Genomic DNA, 16643 nt, shown 5'->3' with positions numbered 1-16643 from the left:
CACTGTCAACAAGGGAAGAGCTAGAGAATGATAACACTGAGAGGCATACAACAAGGAGGGGGGATTAAAAGGAGAGGGGGTCAGGCAAGAAAAACGAAGGATGTTGAGGAGGTAGAGCATAAAGAACACCTGCGCTGTAACGTGGATAAATCACAGTTTAGAGGCTGGTTGTCTCTGCTGGTGGCCAGTTTAGATAAGACTTGAAGAGAAAATAAAACCATAGCAAGAATGAAACTTGGGACCTTGCTTAGTGTCACTAGGCCCTCGTAAAATATAACAAATGCTCTTTCCAAATGACGCCACAAACAGCACGGATGGAAAAAACTGCAAGAGACCTCTGGAAGTTGGTGAGGCAACTCCTTTGGTTGCAATCTGTCATTCCCCTGAATATATTTGACATTTGAAAGCCCCACAGTGCCGTGTGATACACCAGTTGAGAACAGGGGACCACAAAGCAGTGATTGCTATTCAAAACAAAAGTCTTCGCAACATCACAATTAATCAGAGTCAAGCTTGCTCAATAGTCTGCCAGACTGCACTCTGTACGTGCACATCAACAGACCAGCCTTTGAAGACATAATGCAACGGCTGGACTCACAAACACAGTGCATATTTGGACAGATGAGTCCAAGCACCCTGGGACTCATTCTCTATTTAACAGGGTGATGTGAGGTACATCTCCATCTCATCCTCAAGCTTTTAAAGCTTTGATCAATACATGTCTGCTGGCATCCGCTTTATACCATAGTTTTGTGTGTTAATGTGCTAAGCTTGCTGTTCTTCCATAGGCTGTCATTGGTATAAATAGACTGCTTATGGCCTCGCCACTCTAATCCTTATTGCTGAGAGACCAGGGTGGAAAAAGGGAGGAAAGAGAGAGGGGATAGGACCAGGACATAGACGGAGATAAACACACAGAAATTAAGATGCAAAACTGGATTAACAATAACATGCATGTGCCTAGACAGGTGTGAGGCTGAGACAATGCGGAGGGGAAGTGAAGTGAGGAAGACTCAAGTTAAATCATCCATGTCCGCTCTTTGAACTACCAAAAAAGCACAAGAGGTCATTAGAGGCAAGAATGTTTAAAGAAACAAACTAGATGAGGTTTTTTTTTTTCCAATAAAGCCTCGTTAAAGTGCTATCAATAGACTCCACTGAAAATAAACCAAAACACAGTGTACAATGCCCGAAAAAGTCGTTCTGTCTCTCCCACGTGGACTTATGTAAGTGGAATGGCATGTCAAACGTGAATTAATGCAGTTGGTCTCTGCATTTATCTGTTAATTTGATCCAAGCTTTCACTGTAAGAAAAGCTGCATTTGGCTTGGCTTACCTCCCATGTCGTGTCCATCAGCAAACAGACGTAATGTGCGCATGTTTTATATTTTTCATGCATTACAATGAGGGGTTTAGATATCTGGAATTCTCAAAGGGAATATGATTAAGAGCACCTGATCGAATTGCTCTTGCTAAATTATCTCGGACGCGGGTCATTAATCATGTGGATGTGCTTCTCTTTTGAAGGTGGGTTGGCACTTAACTGAAAAATTGAGGGCTTGTTTCAAAGCAAAGATTTTCCGTTCCCCTCTGAAGTGATGCGTTGACCCTTGAGAAGTTTATACTGACAAAGCTATACAGTTCACTCAGTCTCTCAGATAGAGTGCATGCCATAGGGAGCAGGTCATGGAAAAGTCTTGAGTTTGACTAAGTGCACTCTGTCTTTTACCCTGTCTGTCAGTCTGTCTCTGCCTCACACACTGTAGCACACACACGCACGCAGGAGAGTACATATACATGCTCGGATACGCTCGGACACATTGACCAATCTGTGCTCACACACACACACACACACACACACACACACACACACACACACACATCACTGAATGCTGAGGTAATTTGAAACTGTAGAATAGCTCATAACTGTGGGTAAAAGAAACAAATGACACATGCTGGGATTTACACTACTTTAAAAGGCCATGTTGAGGGAAGTATATCATCAATACCATGCTTGAGATTTGAATGAACTCTGACATATTATTAACACAGGGATTTTGAGGAGGAACACTGCAACATGAGCAAAACCTCTCAAGGTCTGAAAGGAGGATTAGTGAGCACAGATATGGACATGGTGATTCATTTTAGTGATTTTAAACATGATTTAAACACATGTATGTCATTGCAAAGGTTAAGCTTCTAGAAATGAAGCAGGATGTTGTGAGTCTGTTGAAACAAGGAGATGCCTGCTGGATATTTACTCTTGAAACACGTCAAACAAGGGACGGACTTGTGTTGTTCATAGTTAACTTGTATTGATTGTCAAAAGGATGATGATTTGATTAGTTAATTGGATAATTAACTTTTCTAAACTTCTCATCTGGTGCAAATATTAATTTAAATGATGATGCTGTGATATTCCGGAAAGGAAATATTGCTCTTTTGACTCTACTATATTTACTTCACAGCTAAAGTTACTTTGCAGATGAAGCTACGATCAGTTTAAAAGCTAGCACCACCTCCACCTGCTACAACATTAAAACACTGCTCAGACATTAATGACAATAAAACCATGTTATACATAATAACACGACATTCACAGAAGCCATTTGCCAGCATAATGTGCACTTTTACTTTTAGTACAATTTGCTGATAATTTTCACAATGTGACATTAGCATTTTTACTTTGTAAAAAGTCTGAATACTTCTTTTACCCTGGTGCTTGCAGTGCATTCATGCATGCACCCCTCTTCCTTTGCACCGCCTACAAAGACTTCATGAGTGCAGGTATTTTGAGTACTGCTTAAAATATACCAACCATAGTCACAATCATCATGTCAAATCTACACTGTATTCAGTATCGCCTTGGGAACCTATGCTCCATATGATGTGTGTGCGGTTTACTGTCACCAAGTCAATGAACGTAAGCTTGTACAAACAGCACCCCCTGTTGACGCCTGGTTGTAAGGACGGGTGAGAGGTGACAAGTTGAGAGGTCGTGTTAGCAGGCGGCTATACTTTTGCTGCAGTCATAGTAAGTAAAGGCACTCGAAGAAAGCTAAGTTGTCGTGGGTCCGTGTTTGGATCGGTTCATATCTTGCGAGAAACAAACTGGTTGCGAAACAGCTTCAACAAGCGTCAGCTCTGAAGACCAGCAACGCGATTGTTGTTAAGCGTTAGCCAACGTTAGCAAGCAGCTAGCTGGCTTGCGAAGCTGCTATGCCGCAACCAAGTGCTTGGATTAATCTGAGCTAACAGAACTAGCTCACCTAAGACAAACTTTAATACTGGAGGAAAAAACGAAAGGTGGGTATGTTTTGATTCGACTGAGTGCAGAGAACTGTCGGCAGTAGTTTGTGCATCAGTCAGTCCGGTTAAAATGACGCCGGGTAACATGCTAGTTTATGTTTGTGTTAGATTTGGTTTGCTAAGTTAGCATTCACGTTGTTGTTCGTGTCAGCCTCATTGAGAGTGGCACATTAGCTCAAAGACTGCACGAACAGCAGCTACCGTTGTCGTCTCAAACGTATGTCGTAATGTACAGACAGTAAGTTTCCTTATTTTTGATGGTGAGTTAAATGCGTTAATAATTTACTAAGCAACATGCCACTCGAAGGCTGATAATTCACAGACGGGACATGGCAAACCTCGCTGACGGCCTGTGTTTGTGATCACTTAAGTTAAAGTTAAACGTTGGCGAACCTGTGTTGTCTTTCTGGTTAAACTCCCTGTTCCCTGTGTGTCCCACCCTGGGGTTATGGAAAATGTGTGCACGTGAAATAACAGTGCATTAGCTATTTACTCGTCTTGAGTATTGCATCAATGAGGCGTGGTTCAGCCCGTGTTTCCTAATGCGGATTCATTTAATCACATAAAGTACCCAGAGTTATTGCATTAATCGATATGGCGGATTGGGAAGGTCCAAGTTGCAGCCACTGACATCCTTTGCTCCCAAACTTATTACTCATCCACAGGCCCGTTGTACAGCTGCAATGATTAATAAGCACCAACCAATTCGGACACATTTACTCAGAGACCGAGTAAAGTAAGTCTCAAGTCTTCCTAATCTATTGGAAGTCTTGTTAATGCTGGGATTTTTGTCAGAGTTGATGGTGGCAGAAGCTATCTTGCACGTGTTTCTCCACCTGTGTGCAGTTGTGTGCATGCATGACACATAAAACCCACATGACCTGCCTGTGGTGCTGTTTGAAAGTGGTTGGAAACCAAAGGACATTGTCATGGAAAAGTTGCTCCAGAAACCATCTTTTCCTCAATGTCTAACTTGATGACAACATCTTCCACTGACCCTGTTAAATCAATGTTTCCACCTAACACCTTTGGTATAGTTACGTTGAAACCCGTACCTACATGCACTTGAAGCCTATATCTGTTTTGCTTTTCCAAAGACAGTACTGCAGTGTTGTCAGCGTGACTTCGGGCTAAAGCCCTTCACTTGTCCAGCAGTCGGGAAACAACTGACCAAACTTTACTTGTGGTTGAGAAGCTGCAATGTTTATTAGTTGATGCATTGTAACCTACACCATACATTTATTACCAGATTAACTTACTGCTAACCTTTCCTCTGCTCACTTTTCTGACCTTTCTCTCACTTGCTCAACCACGCACTTGCTTCACACAGACACATTGCACATGAGCATACGCTACTCTTATAACAACAATAACACAATGGAGGATGTCTTGTGGTCTTTCTTCAGCACGCTGTCTAGCCCTGCTTACATATAAGTGCTGCCTGCTTGGGTTGGGTGGTGTGACGGTACATACTGTGCAATGATAGAAATGTGTCCAGCGGTAGAGATTTGGCAATACTGTTTCCACCATGGGAGCTAAGCCATAATTACAGTCATTCACAGTGTAAGCACTTCTACGCTGCTGCACAGCGACTGAATGGACGTGTTGATGTCGTTGCACGGAGTGTAGCTTCTTCATACTCTTTTCTGCTTGCCTGTATATTGTTTTCAGCTCTTTCGTTGACATTGCAGATACATCCAAATACATGTAGCATTTATATGCATGCAAAAATATTCATTCCAGATGAGTCCTCCTCCTTCTTCTGCACACTCTACCCAGTCGCCACACCTCGCCTAAGCCAGAGTATTTCCAGTAAGTGAGAACGTGTCTGACACAGATAACTGTGCTACATGTGCGAAAGTACAACTCTGGAAAATGTTCGGACCTGATCCAGAGTTCACTTGAGACAACAGCTTTGGTGTCTCTGCTAAATATTTGGGGGCAGCGCAGTGTAGCAATCCACCTGCTCCGCAAGGTCATGTGATTTGGGCTGCAGGAGCGCTAACCACGTCCTCATGCAACGTGACAGTTGGTGGCGATGATGCACCTCTATGGCATCTCTGTTGTTCTCATTTGGAAACTTAAAGCTTCCATTTGTACAGAAAGTTTGTTCTACTCTTTTTAGTTTTTAAAACCAAGTGTTGTCTCATGAGAAGCAGCTGTTGGAAGTTCCAGATAAAATAAGAAAATAGTCAAATGAGATGAAGTATGTTATGGTTATTTTAAACAATCTCTTAATTGAATTTACATAACAATTACTATTCTGTGATCTAAAATTACATATGCCGTGATAGAAGATTTTGGCCATATTGGAGGATGGAAGGTTTAGTTACAGCAGGTACAGGATTCAAGGCTGCTATAACCAGTGTCACTTGTTTTGTTTTGTTTGTCGTGCCTGTGCTGTTTAATTTTTTGCCACATTGTTTGTCAAAAGGATATTCTGGAAAAGTAAATGATTTCTTTGAAACTTGGTAAATATTGACAGACTTGATTCCTGAAGGCTGTAAAGTCAAAAAAACGAACCAGTTATTAAAATTTGACAGTGCTTTTGGCTAACATAATGAGTTGGAGAGTTGTTCAGTTATGGACGTTTGTTCTCTCCAAGTGCCCTCTGGGCTGTAGAATTTTCCTGCCCTTAAACCTATTTGCAATTAATTTTATGGCATTATCTATTTCATTCTTCCTCCCTCTGTCTTTTGCTTCACTGTCTGTCTCTTGCACACACATACACACACCACTTAAGCTCATTGTTTAGCCTAGACATGCTTGACCTCTTCACTCTGCTTTGCTCTGTTGGGATGTCTGGTCTTGGCTTAAGACGAGGAATGCAAAATGTCTGCCAGAGAATTCAGACTGGGACTATGAGGAGTATGCTGTACAGCATTGCATGTGGTGGTGTGTTTGTGGAAGTGCTTTCAGAATCATTACTATGGTGATTAAATAAATGTTGAACCAACCCAAATGGACTCGGCTAAATCAAACCGACAAGCGGTACTTACTTTGGAGTGTGCAAAACAAAGTGTTTCCGTGGATGCCTTGTATAAATAGTGCTGTGTCCCAGGTGTGCATGTCAAGCGGAAGAAAAACATGTTTGTTTAACCCTTTAATGTCCATAATTCCATTCACGAATCACTTCTCTGGTTCCAGGTGTGTCATGCCTTTTTGCTGCATGTATGAATAGGCTTGTCTGATTGTTCCAGCAGCCACCCAAGGGTGTGTTTTTTGTTTTTGTGGGGACACAGTCTAATTGCGGCAATTGTGCTGACCAAGCCTGTTTTTCTCACCTCTCTCACGCCTCACATTTTCCGTTGTTATAACCAGTAACCCTTAAACCCTTATTGCCGGCATAATCATGCACGCAAATACACTTGCACCTCTTAAATGCGCTTAGCCGCTCTGGTCTCGGCTGTGAAACTTGCTGTGTCATGGTGCCGCAGAGGGTGTCAACAGGGGGAGGATGATGGGAGTGTTGGGGGCAGGTAGTGTGAACGAAGGCTTGTGCAATCATAACAGTAATTGAGGTGGAAAGGTGAGAACTGCAGTTCATGTAAGAGAAGAAAACACCTGCTGGATGAAATCCTCCCTGTAGCATCAGCTCAGACTCCTTGCGTCAGCAAGGTTAGGGTCTTGTCAAATCAAAACTCACTGTATTTCCCCTTTTAACCTTTACCTCATGGCACGTGCTAGTTACTGACTTTGCCCGGTGCTAATCATAAGATTAGTGAATCTTATTATTTGTTGAGGGTGTTTTAAAAACCTTGCATTTCTCAACCGTGTTCTGCCTCTTATATATTTATACAGTCATACAAACTAGATCCAGATGCAGCTTACTTTAACTAGACACTTCTACTGATTTACAGAGTGGTGGCAATTTGGGTTTATTTACATAGCCTTCACCAGAAGTCTATGTATGCATGCATGTCAAAGTGCAGCACATCATAGCATTAAACATTTAAGTGACTTGCTCAAGAACAAGTTGTATTGAATGTGTTGTTCATCCAGGTTTTAAATTGTTCGATTTGGGCACTGAAGTTGGCTTTGTTTTGTGGCTATTTGGATCATTTTTAAAGAGCCTACATGGCAACACAGCATTAAGCTATTCTGGCTACTGAGAGCTCCTCTTAGTTTTAGTGGAGCCATACTAAGAATTACATGAGGTCACCAAAGTCCATGTATTAATAAGGTGCAACAGACAGGTGCAACAAAACGAACAGGCATTCTAGTCAAGCACAGAGTCCAGAGAGGAGGTCTAATCAGGCAAAATAAGTCAAAGTCACCTATGTGGATGTACTATATGTAGGGTTTTTTTTGGAAGGGACATGTTCCACAAGTGTAACAGTGCCATCGGAAACTGAAGTGGTCATCACTGATGTCATTTCAATGACAAGGGATCCCCATTGGCATGTCCACATGAGCCCCTCTAAACTCATCAGATATGTCATGGACAATTGAAGGTCCCGTTACTCGGTTTTGAGTTTCAGAAGGATTACAGGCTCAGTTCACTTCCCTCAGGGATATAATGACCATGTGGTATTCCTGCTATGTTGCAGCTACTGTTGTAGTCATGCTTAACCAGCAGTCAGTCTGTTTAAGTGGTCTGCATTTACGTTCATCGAGAGCAGTGAGTGCATGTTCTTTTCCTCAAACCGGTCACATCATCAGCTGTTTTATCTTAACTGTGAAAATAGCATTACAACCACGGCTGAAATTTCTAATAAGTTACTGACAGTATTTTAGATCTTCAGTTGATACAGCTGTGATATTTTACCACCAGTTATTTATTTTAAAAACATCAGAAAATATTAATGCCACTGTACAGCCAGTGAGTCATTTTGAAGCCATGTCTACACTTGATTTAGTGACCATACACCCACAATTTGTTAGCTACAGTCAGAAAGGTTCCCCTATTTACATTCCAGTGTAGGAACGTCTGCCCTGGATTTTCCACTGTTTGTGGGAAAATATGTCGGAGGAACAACAGAACAGCAGTCTTTGCTATTGATGAGAATGTCGATAATCCCATTTGTTTCATGTTACAGAGTTTCACCGCTTCAGCTCCTTTCCGTGGTGGAAATCCAAATCAGAAATAAATTCCATAAAAGTCATCATTTTTTTCCCCTTTTTTAATGCAACTTCAGCTCAGCGCTTTCACTGCTCAACACCATTCATTTATGTATGTTTGAGTTACGTTCCAGCTAATCTAATCTGTCTCATTCATCTCTCTGCAGATGGCTGTGTCGGTGCGGGGCCTGTACTTTGTGGTGACCCTGTTTTTGGGTAGTTTCTTTGGAAGCGTCTTTATGCTGGGTCCAGTTCTGCCCCTCATGCTGCTGTCTCCTGCGTGGTATCGTTGGATCACCGATCGCATCGTCGCTACGTGGCTCACCCTGCCTGTGGTGTGTACACCAGCTAAGCCTTCACTTAGCCTATTTCTGTGCGTGCCAGATGGTCTTAAGTTATCTGTGTCTGACACGATAACCTGCGTCATCTCAGCCTTATTTATGCCTCCCCATTTAATAAGATTTCTGTGAGATGTAAACTTAATTTATTCAGATTACCCTTAAGAACAATTATGCAAATCTTGTTGACAGTGACCACGTGAATTGACAACATTATTAATTTATTTTCCACTCACTCTTGTCTCTCTCTTAAATTTGTCTTTCCGCCTTTTCTCTTCCCAGTCCCTCCTCTCTCCCTCTACATCCTTTTTAAATGATAATTCGTGTCTCCCCTTGATCATCCACCTCTCCTCTGCCCCCTTCCATTCCTCCCTCTCTTTCACTTCTTCACCATCCTCCCTCTATCCTGACGTCTCTCCCCTCTGCAGTCCTTGCTGGAGCTGGTGTTTGGGGTGAAGGTGGTGATAACAGGTGATGGCTTCATTCCGGGGGAGCGAAGTGTGATCATCATGAACCACCGCACCCGCCTGGACTGGATGTTCCTGTGGTGTTGTCTGCTCAGGTACAGCTACCTTCGTCTGGAGAAGATCTGCCTCAAGGCTGGCCTGAAGGCTGTTCCTGGCTTTGGTGGGTATACAGTGGGTGCCCTGCTCTCTCCTGTACAAAGAGACTTGAACACTTTTGCATACCGTTATGTAAGATTAACAAAATCATTCAAATTGAGACAGCTGAATGTAAATATAAAAGAGGAACAGTGTCATGCAGCTTCAGAGCAGTCTAATGCAACAGTTCTGCAATAAATCCAAGGTTATAATGTTCAATTTGGTGTTGATTCAACTGTATGATCATTTCAGAGGATGCAGGTTGTGATCCTCTTGAATTGTATTATATAAAACTCAGAGGTATTTCTGTTATTCAGCCTCCGCTCACCTCAAACCTGCAGCCTCCACAATGACCATTAAGTTGAATGAACACCTCTCTGAAACAGTCTTGCAGAATCAGTTAAGCAGAAGAAGTAATCAGTTGTGCATGCTAAGACATTGTATGTGTTGTCCAGGCTGGGCAATGCAGGTGGCCTGCTTCATCTTTATTCAGCGTCGTTGGGAAGCAGACAAGAGGCACATGGAGAACATGCTGGACTACTTCTGCGACATCAGAGAGCCGCTGCAGCTGCTGCTGTTCCCAGAGGGCACAGACCTCACTGGTGAGAAGGAAACAATGCAACATCTCCAACCACTCATGGGACAAATTTCCCACGTTTCATCTGTTGTTCTCAGAATGTGTTACCCGCCGACCGGGTTCCAGAGCTCAGTGTGGCACCTGTCTTACACCTTTGCACTGACACTGTTATGCAAACACAATTTCCAAGTGATAAGGCATAGCCAAATCCCTTGACGCACAGTCATTTCTGCAAGAATGCTCTGATCTTTCAGTCCAAGCAACAGCGACACCAGTGCCTAAAGCCCTCGGAGATCACATTTAAGCTAATCAAAGTCCAGAGTAGCTTTACTGGGGCAAGCTTAACTTCTCTGTACATACCATGATGTCATGAGGGGTCCAGTGAAGTTGCATCATAATTGTTGAGCAGATTTAGGGCTGTGTTTGTTGCTCTCTATGTGCACACACGTCTGCATTTAAGCCTCTTAAACCTCAACATTGGAGGATGTATACAGTATGTTCTGATGCCTTAAAACTTGTCCTAGTCTTAACTCTCCTAATACGTATTCGAGAGACGTACGTACAGACCTCTGTCTACAGGATCAGGTCAGGGTGTGCTTGAGCCCCTCTAAAATTTTCCATGACCCCTTCTATAGCTTGTGGAGCCTGTGTGAATTGAAGGAAAGATTGTACAAGAATGAGAACTTACAGCAGAGTCCTGATCAACAAACATCTGACCATAGTCCTTTTTCCCTACAGTTTGGCCTCAGCTACTCGTTACATAATCTGAGTAATGAGTCATGATATAGTTTACATGTTCCTGCAACAAGTACCTGAGGAATGTTTGAGCAGTTTAAATAAGGATACCTCATATGCAGGAATTAGGCTTGCACTGTTTATGCATTTTTAGTGCATTTATTGTAAAGCTACTCTGTGAGTAAGCAGCTATTAAGTAAAAAAGTTAAAGAGTCAAAATTTATCCTAATATGCAACTGCTGGCATATTACAAGTCATTCAAATGACCTCTTATTACCTTACATTTGTTTTAAATATGTATGTAATAAGTGTACTGGTACTTCAGAATAGAATAACATGATCAGTCTAATGTAAATTTGTAAATTTGTGCTCTCTGAACCTGCAACTAAAAATAGTATGATGCACCAGTTTAATATACAGGTAGTTGATTGCTCCCCTGTAAGACCAGTGACCACATACAGGACAACACACGTGCTGTGATTGCAGATGCCAGAGGTTTATCGTGTGTGTCTTTTGCAGAAAATACAAGAGCAAGGAGTGACGCGTTTGCTGCAAAGAACAGTCTGCCCAAATTCGAGTATGTGCTGCATCCCCGCACCACTGGATTCACCTTCATTGTGGACAGACTACGAAAAGGTCAGGTGTGATCCTCGTCAGCCATTTCTGAAATGTCCACATTAAACGTGACAATGATCCACTCATAGTAAAAATGTTATTAGCTGACAGTCAAACAGCAGCCGTGCTGTTGTGGGTAAGTAGGACACGGAGTCTGTCCTCGTAATGGAAATATTTTATCAGCAAAACCGCAGGAAAATGACATGCTGTCATGATGGTTGTAGTTAATCCACTGACGCTGTTTCTGGAAGAGGGATGGTACCTGTTATTTTTCACAGTCTCAGACCTATGCTTCATCCTACTGCCAGCCATTACAGCACCCCAGAGACTCTCATGTTTCCCTGTGAGCTAATTCTGGCAGCCCTCCAGGGTTCTTAAATACCACCTCTGGCCCTGCCGTCGAATCCCCCAGCCGCCCTGGATGCTGAGCATGGCACTGACTCTCCAAGCAGGTGTTGTGAATCAGTGTGATGTCATCAGACTTAGCTAATTCTCCTCTCCCTCTCTCTGCACCGCTGACTGACATGCTGTGCGTGTTGTTCTTTGTCCAAGTCCACTGTGCCCCTCTCAGCTCTATTTTTACCGAGGCAGAGCCGAGCTGGACAGGAGCGGGCGCTGGCAGGTGTCACCCTGTCCACTTGATAATTAATTCAGCTCTATCCGTGTGTTGTAGCACTGCGGATCGGTGATGATGGTGTAGAGCTCAGGGTAGTTGTTGAAGGCAGAGAGGGGATGAAGCTCTAAGCCCCTGGGTAATTAGAGGCACATGTGTAATGGAGCTGAGAGCTGGGATTTTTTTAAGGGTGCATAACGCAGTTCCAATAACGAGCGTGGATGTGGAAAAGGGATCTAATTAAATCTCCCCTCAGTGTCATGCCAACATGTCGGAAACTGTGGAGTTTACAGAAAAGGATCCAGTTCACCGTCTTGTTTTGGTTATTTTAGACTGTTCCATCAGCAAGTGTTGTTTCTTGGATGATTTTAAAATTGTCTCCCTTTTCCTAGGAGACAACCTGGATGCCGTCCATGATATTACCGTAGCATACCCCAAGAACATCCCTCAGACAGAACGCCACCTCATCCTGGGGTTCTTCCCCCGTGAGATCCATTTCCACGTCCGCCGCTACTCAGTGGCTTGCCTGCCCACCTCTACCTCTGACCTGGAGTCTTGGTGTCGAGAGCGCTGGGCCGAGAAGGAGGTCCGTCTGCGGGACTTCTACTCAGGCCAGCCCCGAGCCTTCGACAGGGACGGTGTTGCACGTGTGCCACCTTGTAAGACGGAGCTGCGAGTGGCTCTGATCAAAGCCGCCTCACTGCTGTACTGGAGCAGCTTCATTGCTCTGTGCTTCACTGGCCTGTGGCTGTGGGCTCCGTTCAGGCTCTACTTCCTGGTTGTGGTTGGAGTGTATATTGCCCAGCAGAAGCTGATTGGAGGGCTGGAGCTGCTGGAGTTGTCGTGCCATCGATACTGGAAGTCCATGGCTGCCGACGTTGGCGAGAAGGAGAAGGTGATGGACGGGAAAATGCAGTGAGGATGTAAAACTGTGTTGACTGGACATGGACATGTTTCCACCTGTGCTCAGCAAGGACACTGAGGACTCAGTGGTCTTGGCCTGTTCAGTCCAGAGAGCTAGAGGATCCCCTTGAGGGACCCAGTCCTTCATGCCTTAGAAAGGGATTAATGAGTTCACCTCCTGGCAGTATGCATGGCTTCAGTGGAGAGAGCTTGCCTTTCTTTTGAAGAAGAAAAAGAGGAATGTTATGTACATTTATCTGTGTTGGAGTCAAGGAATTCATCACACATGATGTGTCACTTGCCCTCCGTACCTCTCCCCTTGTATAATCACCGTTGCAAGCTTGCTGTCAGTGCATTTCATCTGTTTATGTTAGTGTTTATTACAGTTGTTTGTTCAGAACCTCAGTGTGGACGTGTGTCATGAAACAATGCTGTTAGTATTTGTTATACAGTTGCCATGTCTTTGAAACTGGTTTTATTGTATGTGTTGCCCTTGGTTTTCTATCGGTGTCATAAGTTATGGAGCAGAGCCATAGTACAGACCACCTGAACATATGATGACTTGACTCTAACAAATATTCAAATCAGCACTGTAGTTTGCTGGAATAGACTGAAGGGACTAGTTCAATGAATCCGTTTCCATAGTCTCTAGTAATGAAAAGAAAGGACTGATGTAATTCACAGAGAATTGTGACGGAATATACAGGTATATGTGTACCATTGTTTACCTTTTATTGGGTATAATTACCCTTTTATACAAACTGGGGAAAGAACCTTTCCCAGTGAGTTGTTCGAGGTAACTTCCTCTGTGATGTTTGTTATCGTATAGGTCTTGAAATTTAAACTATGTTGTTCTGCTTGTTTCCTCAAGTAGCTTTTGCACATAAAAGCCAAAGGTGTGAAAAGCAGACGTGATTTTAAAAAGTAACCAAACAGAATGTAGGCTGTCTTGTCCGGAGAGGGTAGCTTCACCCGCCACTGGCAAGGTTGCCCGCAGCTACGCTGAGGTAACACTTGTGATCGTCAACTCACCAAGATCAAAGATCTGACTAAGATCTTGTAAGTGTAGAAGCAGATGAGCTTTGTGCCCTTTCTGGGAATGGAGGGATGGCTTGTAGAGGCAGGATGTGGGTGGTGCTGGGGTGGAAGAATGTCCTGTTGGGACAACATTACCCCTCGGTGTGCAGGGTGGCACAGAGGACCAGACTTGGAGTGGAAAACTGGCCCTGAACTCAACCTAATCCAAAAAAGCCCTGTAATGCCCACCTCTGCCTGCGTCCCTCTCCAGAGGACTGGCATTGATGCGCCTGCTAAACTCAATTAGCAAATGACAGCTGAGAAAGCTACTCCAATTGTGCCAAAAAAGGACAGAAATTGAAACAAGATTGGAGTGGCGCTTCGACCACGCTTTTAGCCACTGACTCACCTTGCCAGTCAATACCATATGAAACCATGTTAATTCTGGGAGTCAGGAAACATTTGTGTCTTAGACAGTCTGTAGCAGTTTCTGTAACACTGTGCACGTGTGCTCTAGGTGACCACTTCAAATGTCTTTCCCGGTCGACCACACAAAAGGAAGTTCACTGAAACGTCTTTTTTATTTTTGTTTTTGTTTATATGACTCTGAAGCTCCTGTAGTGAAAAGTGTAAAGGGGCTGTTTCCAGTCACTGTGATCTAGCTGTGTTAACAATTTCACCATCAGCATGTGGTAGTTTACCAGACATGGTACTATATCGGTTTCCTCAACCCTGAACCAGCTACAATCTCCACATATTACCTTCACTTGTGCTGTTTTCTGTTGCCCATTTTACAATCACTTTTTGATGCTGGACCTCTTTAAAGTCATTGTCCTCAGGTAAACACAGTGGGCACTGTTTGAGTCAGGCTCTTAAAGGAGGAAATCTATAAATAAATATATTATATCACCTCATTCACGTTTCCAGTCATTGTTCTTTTGAGTTTATGGCAAACTTAGGAAATTGTGACTGCTAACTGAACACTAATACTGCCTTGATGCTTACGGTAAATGACCTAATAGCCCAGGCCATTGGATTGACGGTAGCATCAATTTAAAATGTTAGACATGGCTGACATGGTGTGACATTATGATATGGCGTAGAGGTTGTGACAGTAGTTTCTCGTGTAGAGCACCTCCATTCCACTGCTGTCATGTCTTCACTCTGACGTGTTCCCTTGCTGCAGTTGTCTCTGCGGTCCTTTAATCTAGAACTTAGCACAAACCATCACTGCAGTGAATGAGGCAACAAGACCTTCAGCGCTCATGTTACACAACACCCGGGCCACGGTTCGCCTCGTCTATTTAGCACGCACACAAACACGTCCTAGTCGGCCATAGACAACCAAAAAGGTCAGGAGCTTTGAAGGTGAAGTGCAGTCGCCATAGTAACTAATGTTGACTCCCCTGTCTCCTAGCAACGGGATGTAGAGTGATGTCAATGGAAAGCATGCTATTTTCTCCCTCTGACAGAATGATGTCACTCCTTTGTGAGTGTGCGAAGCGACAAGTTTATTTCTATATCCTATATCGCTGCTCTCCTGAGGGGACTGAGAGGGGGTGTGATGCTGGCATCCCGTGGAACCAAAGACAGACAAAAGGTGAGGATAAACGAAAATAGCTGTCTGGGGATGATGAATCATGGGCCAATTAAGGGTGCAATTATGCTCCTGGTTCTATTTTTTTTTTTTTTTTTTTTTGCTCTTTCCCTCCCCCGCTCCCAAATCATCCCCAGCATCTAAATGTAACTTCAGATGTGCTTTGATATGTTTGACAGTGGGTGGAAGGGAGATGGATAATGCACATCAGAGCATTGCTGCACTATTTTCCCCTCCAGCCATGGTTACTAGATTTGGCCCTCAAAGATAGTTGAATGGGTGTATAGGATAAGAGCATTAGGTTAAATACTTTAAATGTCAATGTCCCAAGTCCTGCCCAGGATCATGGTGGAAGTTTAGGGTAGTGGAAAAATAGCTCTCTCACACGTAAAGACTGGCAGATGTAGATTTGCGCCATGTCTGTCGAATTGCCTGCAGACTAATAGGATCAACAAGGCAATGTAATTATCCCTATCTGGCCTGATGGCTTTTTCAATAAAGACAGCAGATAATCCTGAGGTTACGCAGGGACAAAGTCAGACTACTATGAATTATAAAGCAGGCAAGTGAGCTCTGTGGAGATGGAGCCTGCTTTTTGCCTCTAGTCATGTCCGGCATTTAAATGGCTCTAGATGTGGTCAGAAAAACATCACTGCTCTGGATCCATTAATGCTCCGGATCCCTCAGAAAAGAAACAGAAAAGGAAAGCAACCGCGGTGACTGTAAAAATAGCCGTGACCAGGACAGTTTGTCGTGTTCAACAACCTTTAATTAATATTTGTGCGAGCTAAGTTTAGTGCTGCGTGCTCAGTGTAGGTCGCCTCCATGAGTGACTGCAGAGAAGCAGATCGGTTGTTGATTCCACCGCTGTGACACAGACACACTAACAAAGAAGCCTTCCAACAGGATCAGAGCTATAAATAACTTTACGGCAGCACTGCAATATTAGTGGGTGGATTAGGAGTGAATCGTCACTGCCTATTTATAAACCCAATGCAGTCAAACCTCTTCATGGGGGTGATTCACTGAAGAAGTAGGATTAAATGGAATTTATAGTTTAGATGTAGTACACGTTTGTCATAAATGCTGGCTTTTTCCTTGACAACCCATTCAATATTTGCCTGTTTGGGCCACTTCTTTAACTGCACATAACCCAGTAATTTAATTCATGTTTCTGCTCCAAAGAGCAATGTCACTGACATGTATTTCCAGGCTGCAGTGAAGCTCTACAGACCATGCCAAGCAGGCTAACGTCAGAGGCAGACAAGGGACTCAG

The 16643-nt window shown here is 43.5% G+C and overlaps 1 protein-coding gene across 3 annotated transcripts; it reads left to right on the top strand.

Annotated features, from left to right (window-relative positions):
- The first annotated feature begins 2959 nt into the window (after positions 1–2959).
- On the top strand, positions 2960–14684 carry lclat1 (lysocardiolipin acyltransferase 1). Of its 3 annotated transcripts, none has more exons than XM_076749357.1 (6): positions 2960–3034; positions 8538–8705; positions 9137–9335; positions 9766–9912; positions 11142–11258; positions 12243–14684. In XM_076749357.1, the coding sequence occupies exons 2-6, from the start codon at positions 8538–8540 to the stop codon at positions 12767–12769; spliced, it is 1158 nt and encodes a 385-aa protein (XP_076605472.1). In that variant the 5' UTR covers positions 2960–3034; the 3' UTR covers positions 12770–14684. The 3 variants fall into 3 exon arrangements, with proteins under 3 accessions (XP_076605472.1, XP_076605473.1, XP_076605471.1); XM_076749358.1 differs by having other exon boundaries at positions 2960–3306; positions 8991–9335; XM_076749356.1 differs by having other exon boundaries at positions 2966–3306.
- The last annotated feature ends 1959 nt before the right edge of the window (positions 14685–16643 follow it).

Source organism: Chaetodon auriga, chromosome 14, assembly GCF_051107435.1.
Source record: "Chaetodon auriga isolate fChaAug3 chromosome 14, fChaAug3.hap1, whole genome shotgun sequence".
NCBI lineage: Eukaryota > Metazoa > Chordata > Actinopteri > Chaetodontiformes > Chaetodontidae > Chaetodon > Chaetodon auriga.
Note: the sequence above shows the minus strand (reverse complement) of the source record. Positions and strands in the feature narration are given on the sequence as shown.

Coding starts and splice junctions, on each gene's coding strand:
- lclat1 (XM_076749357.1), top strand. CDS start 8,538: ATGGCTGTGTCGGTGCGGGGCCTGTACTTTGTGGTGACCCTGTTTTTG. Junction 9,336..9,765: donor GAAGGCTGTTCCTGGCTTTG/GTGGGTATACAG, acceptor TGTGTTGTCCAG/GCTGGGCAATGCAGGTGGCC. Junction 9,913..11,141: donor AGAGGGCACAGACCTCACTG/GTGAGAAGGAAA, acceptor TGTCTTTTGCAG/AAAATACAAGAGCAAGGAGT.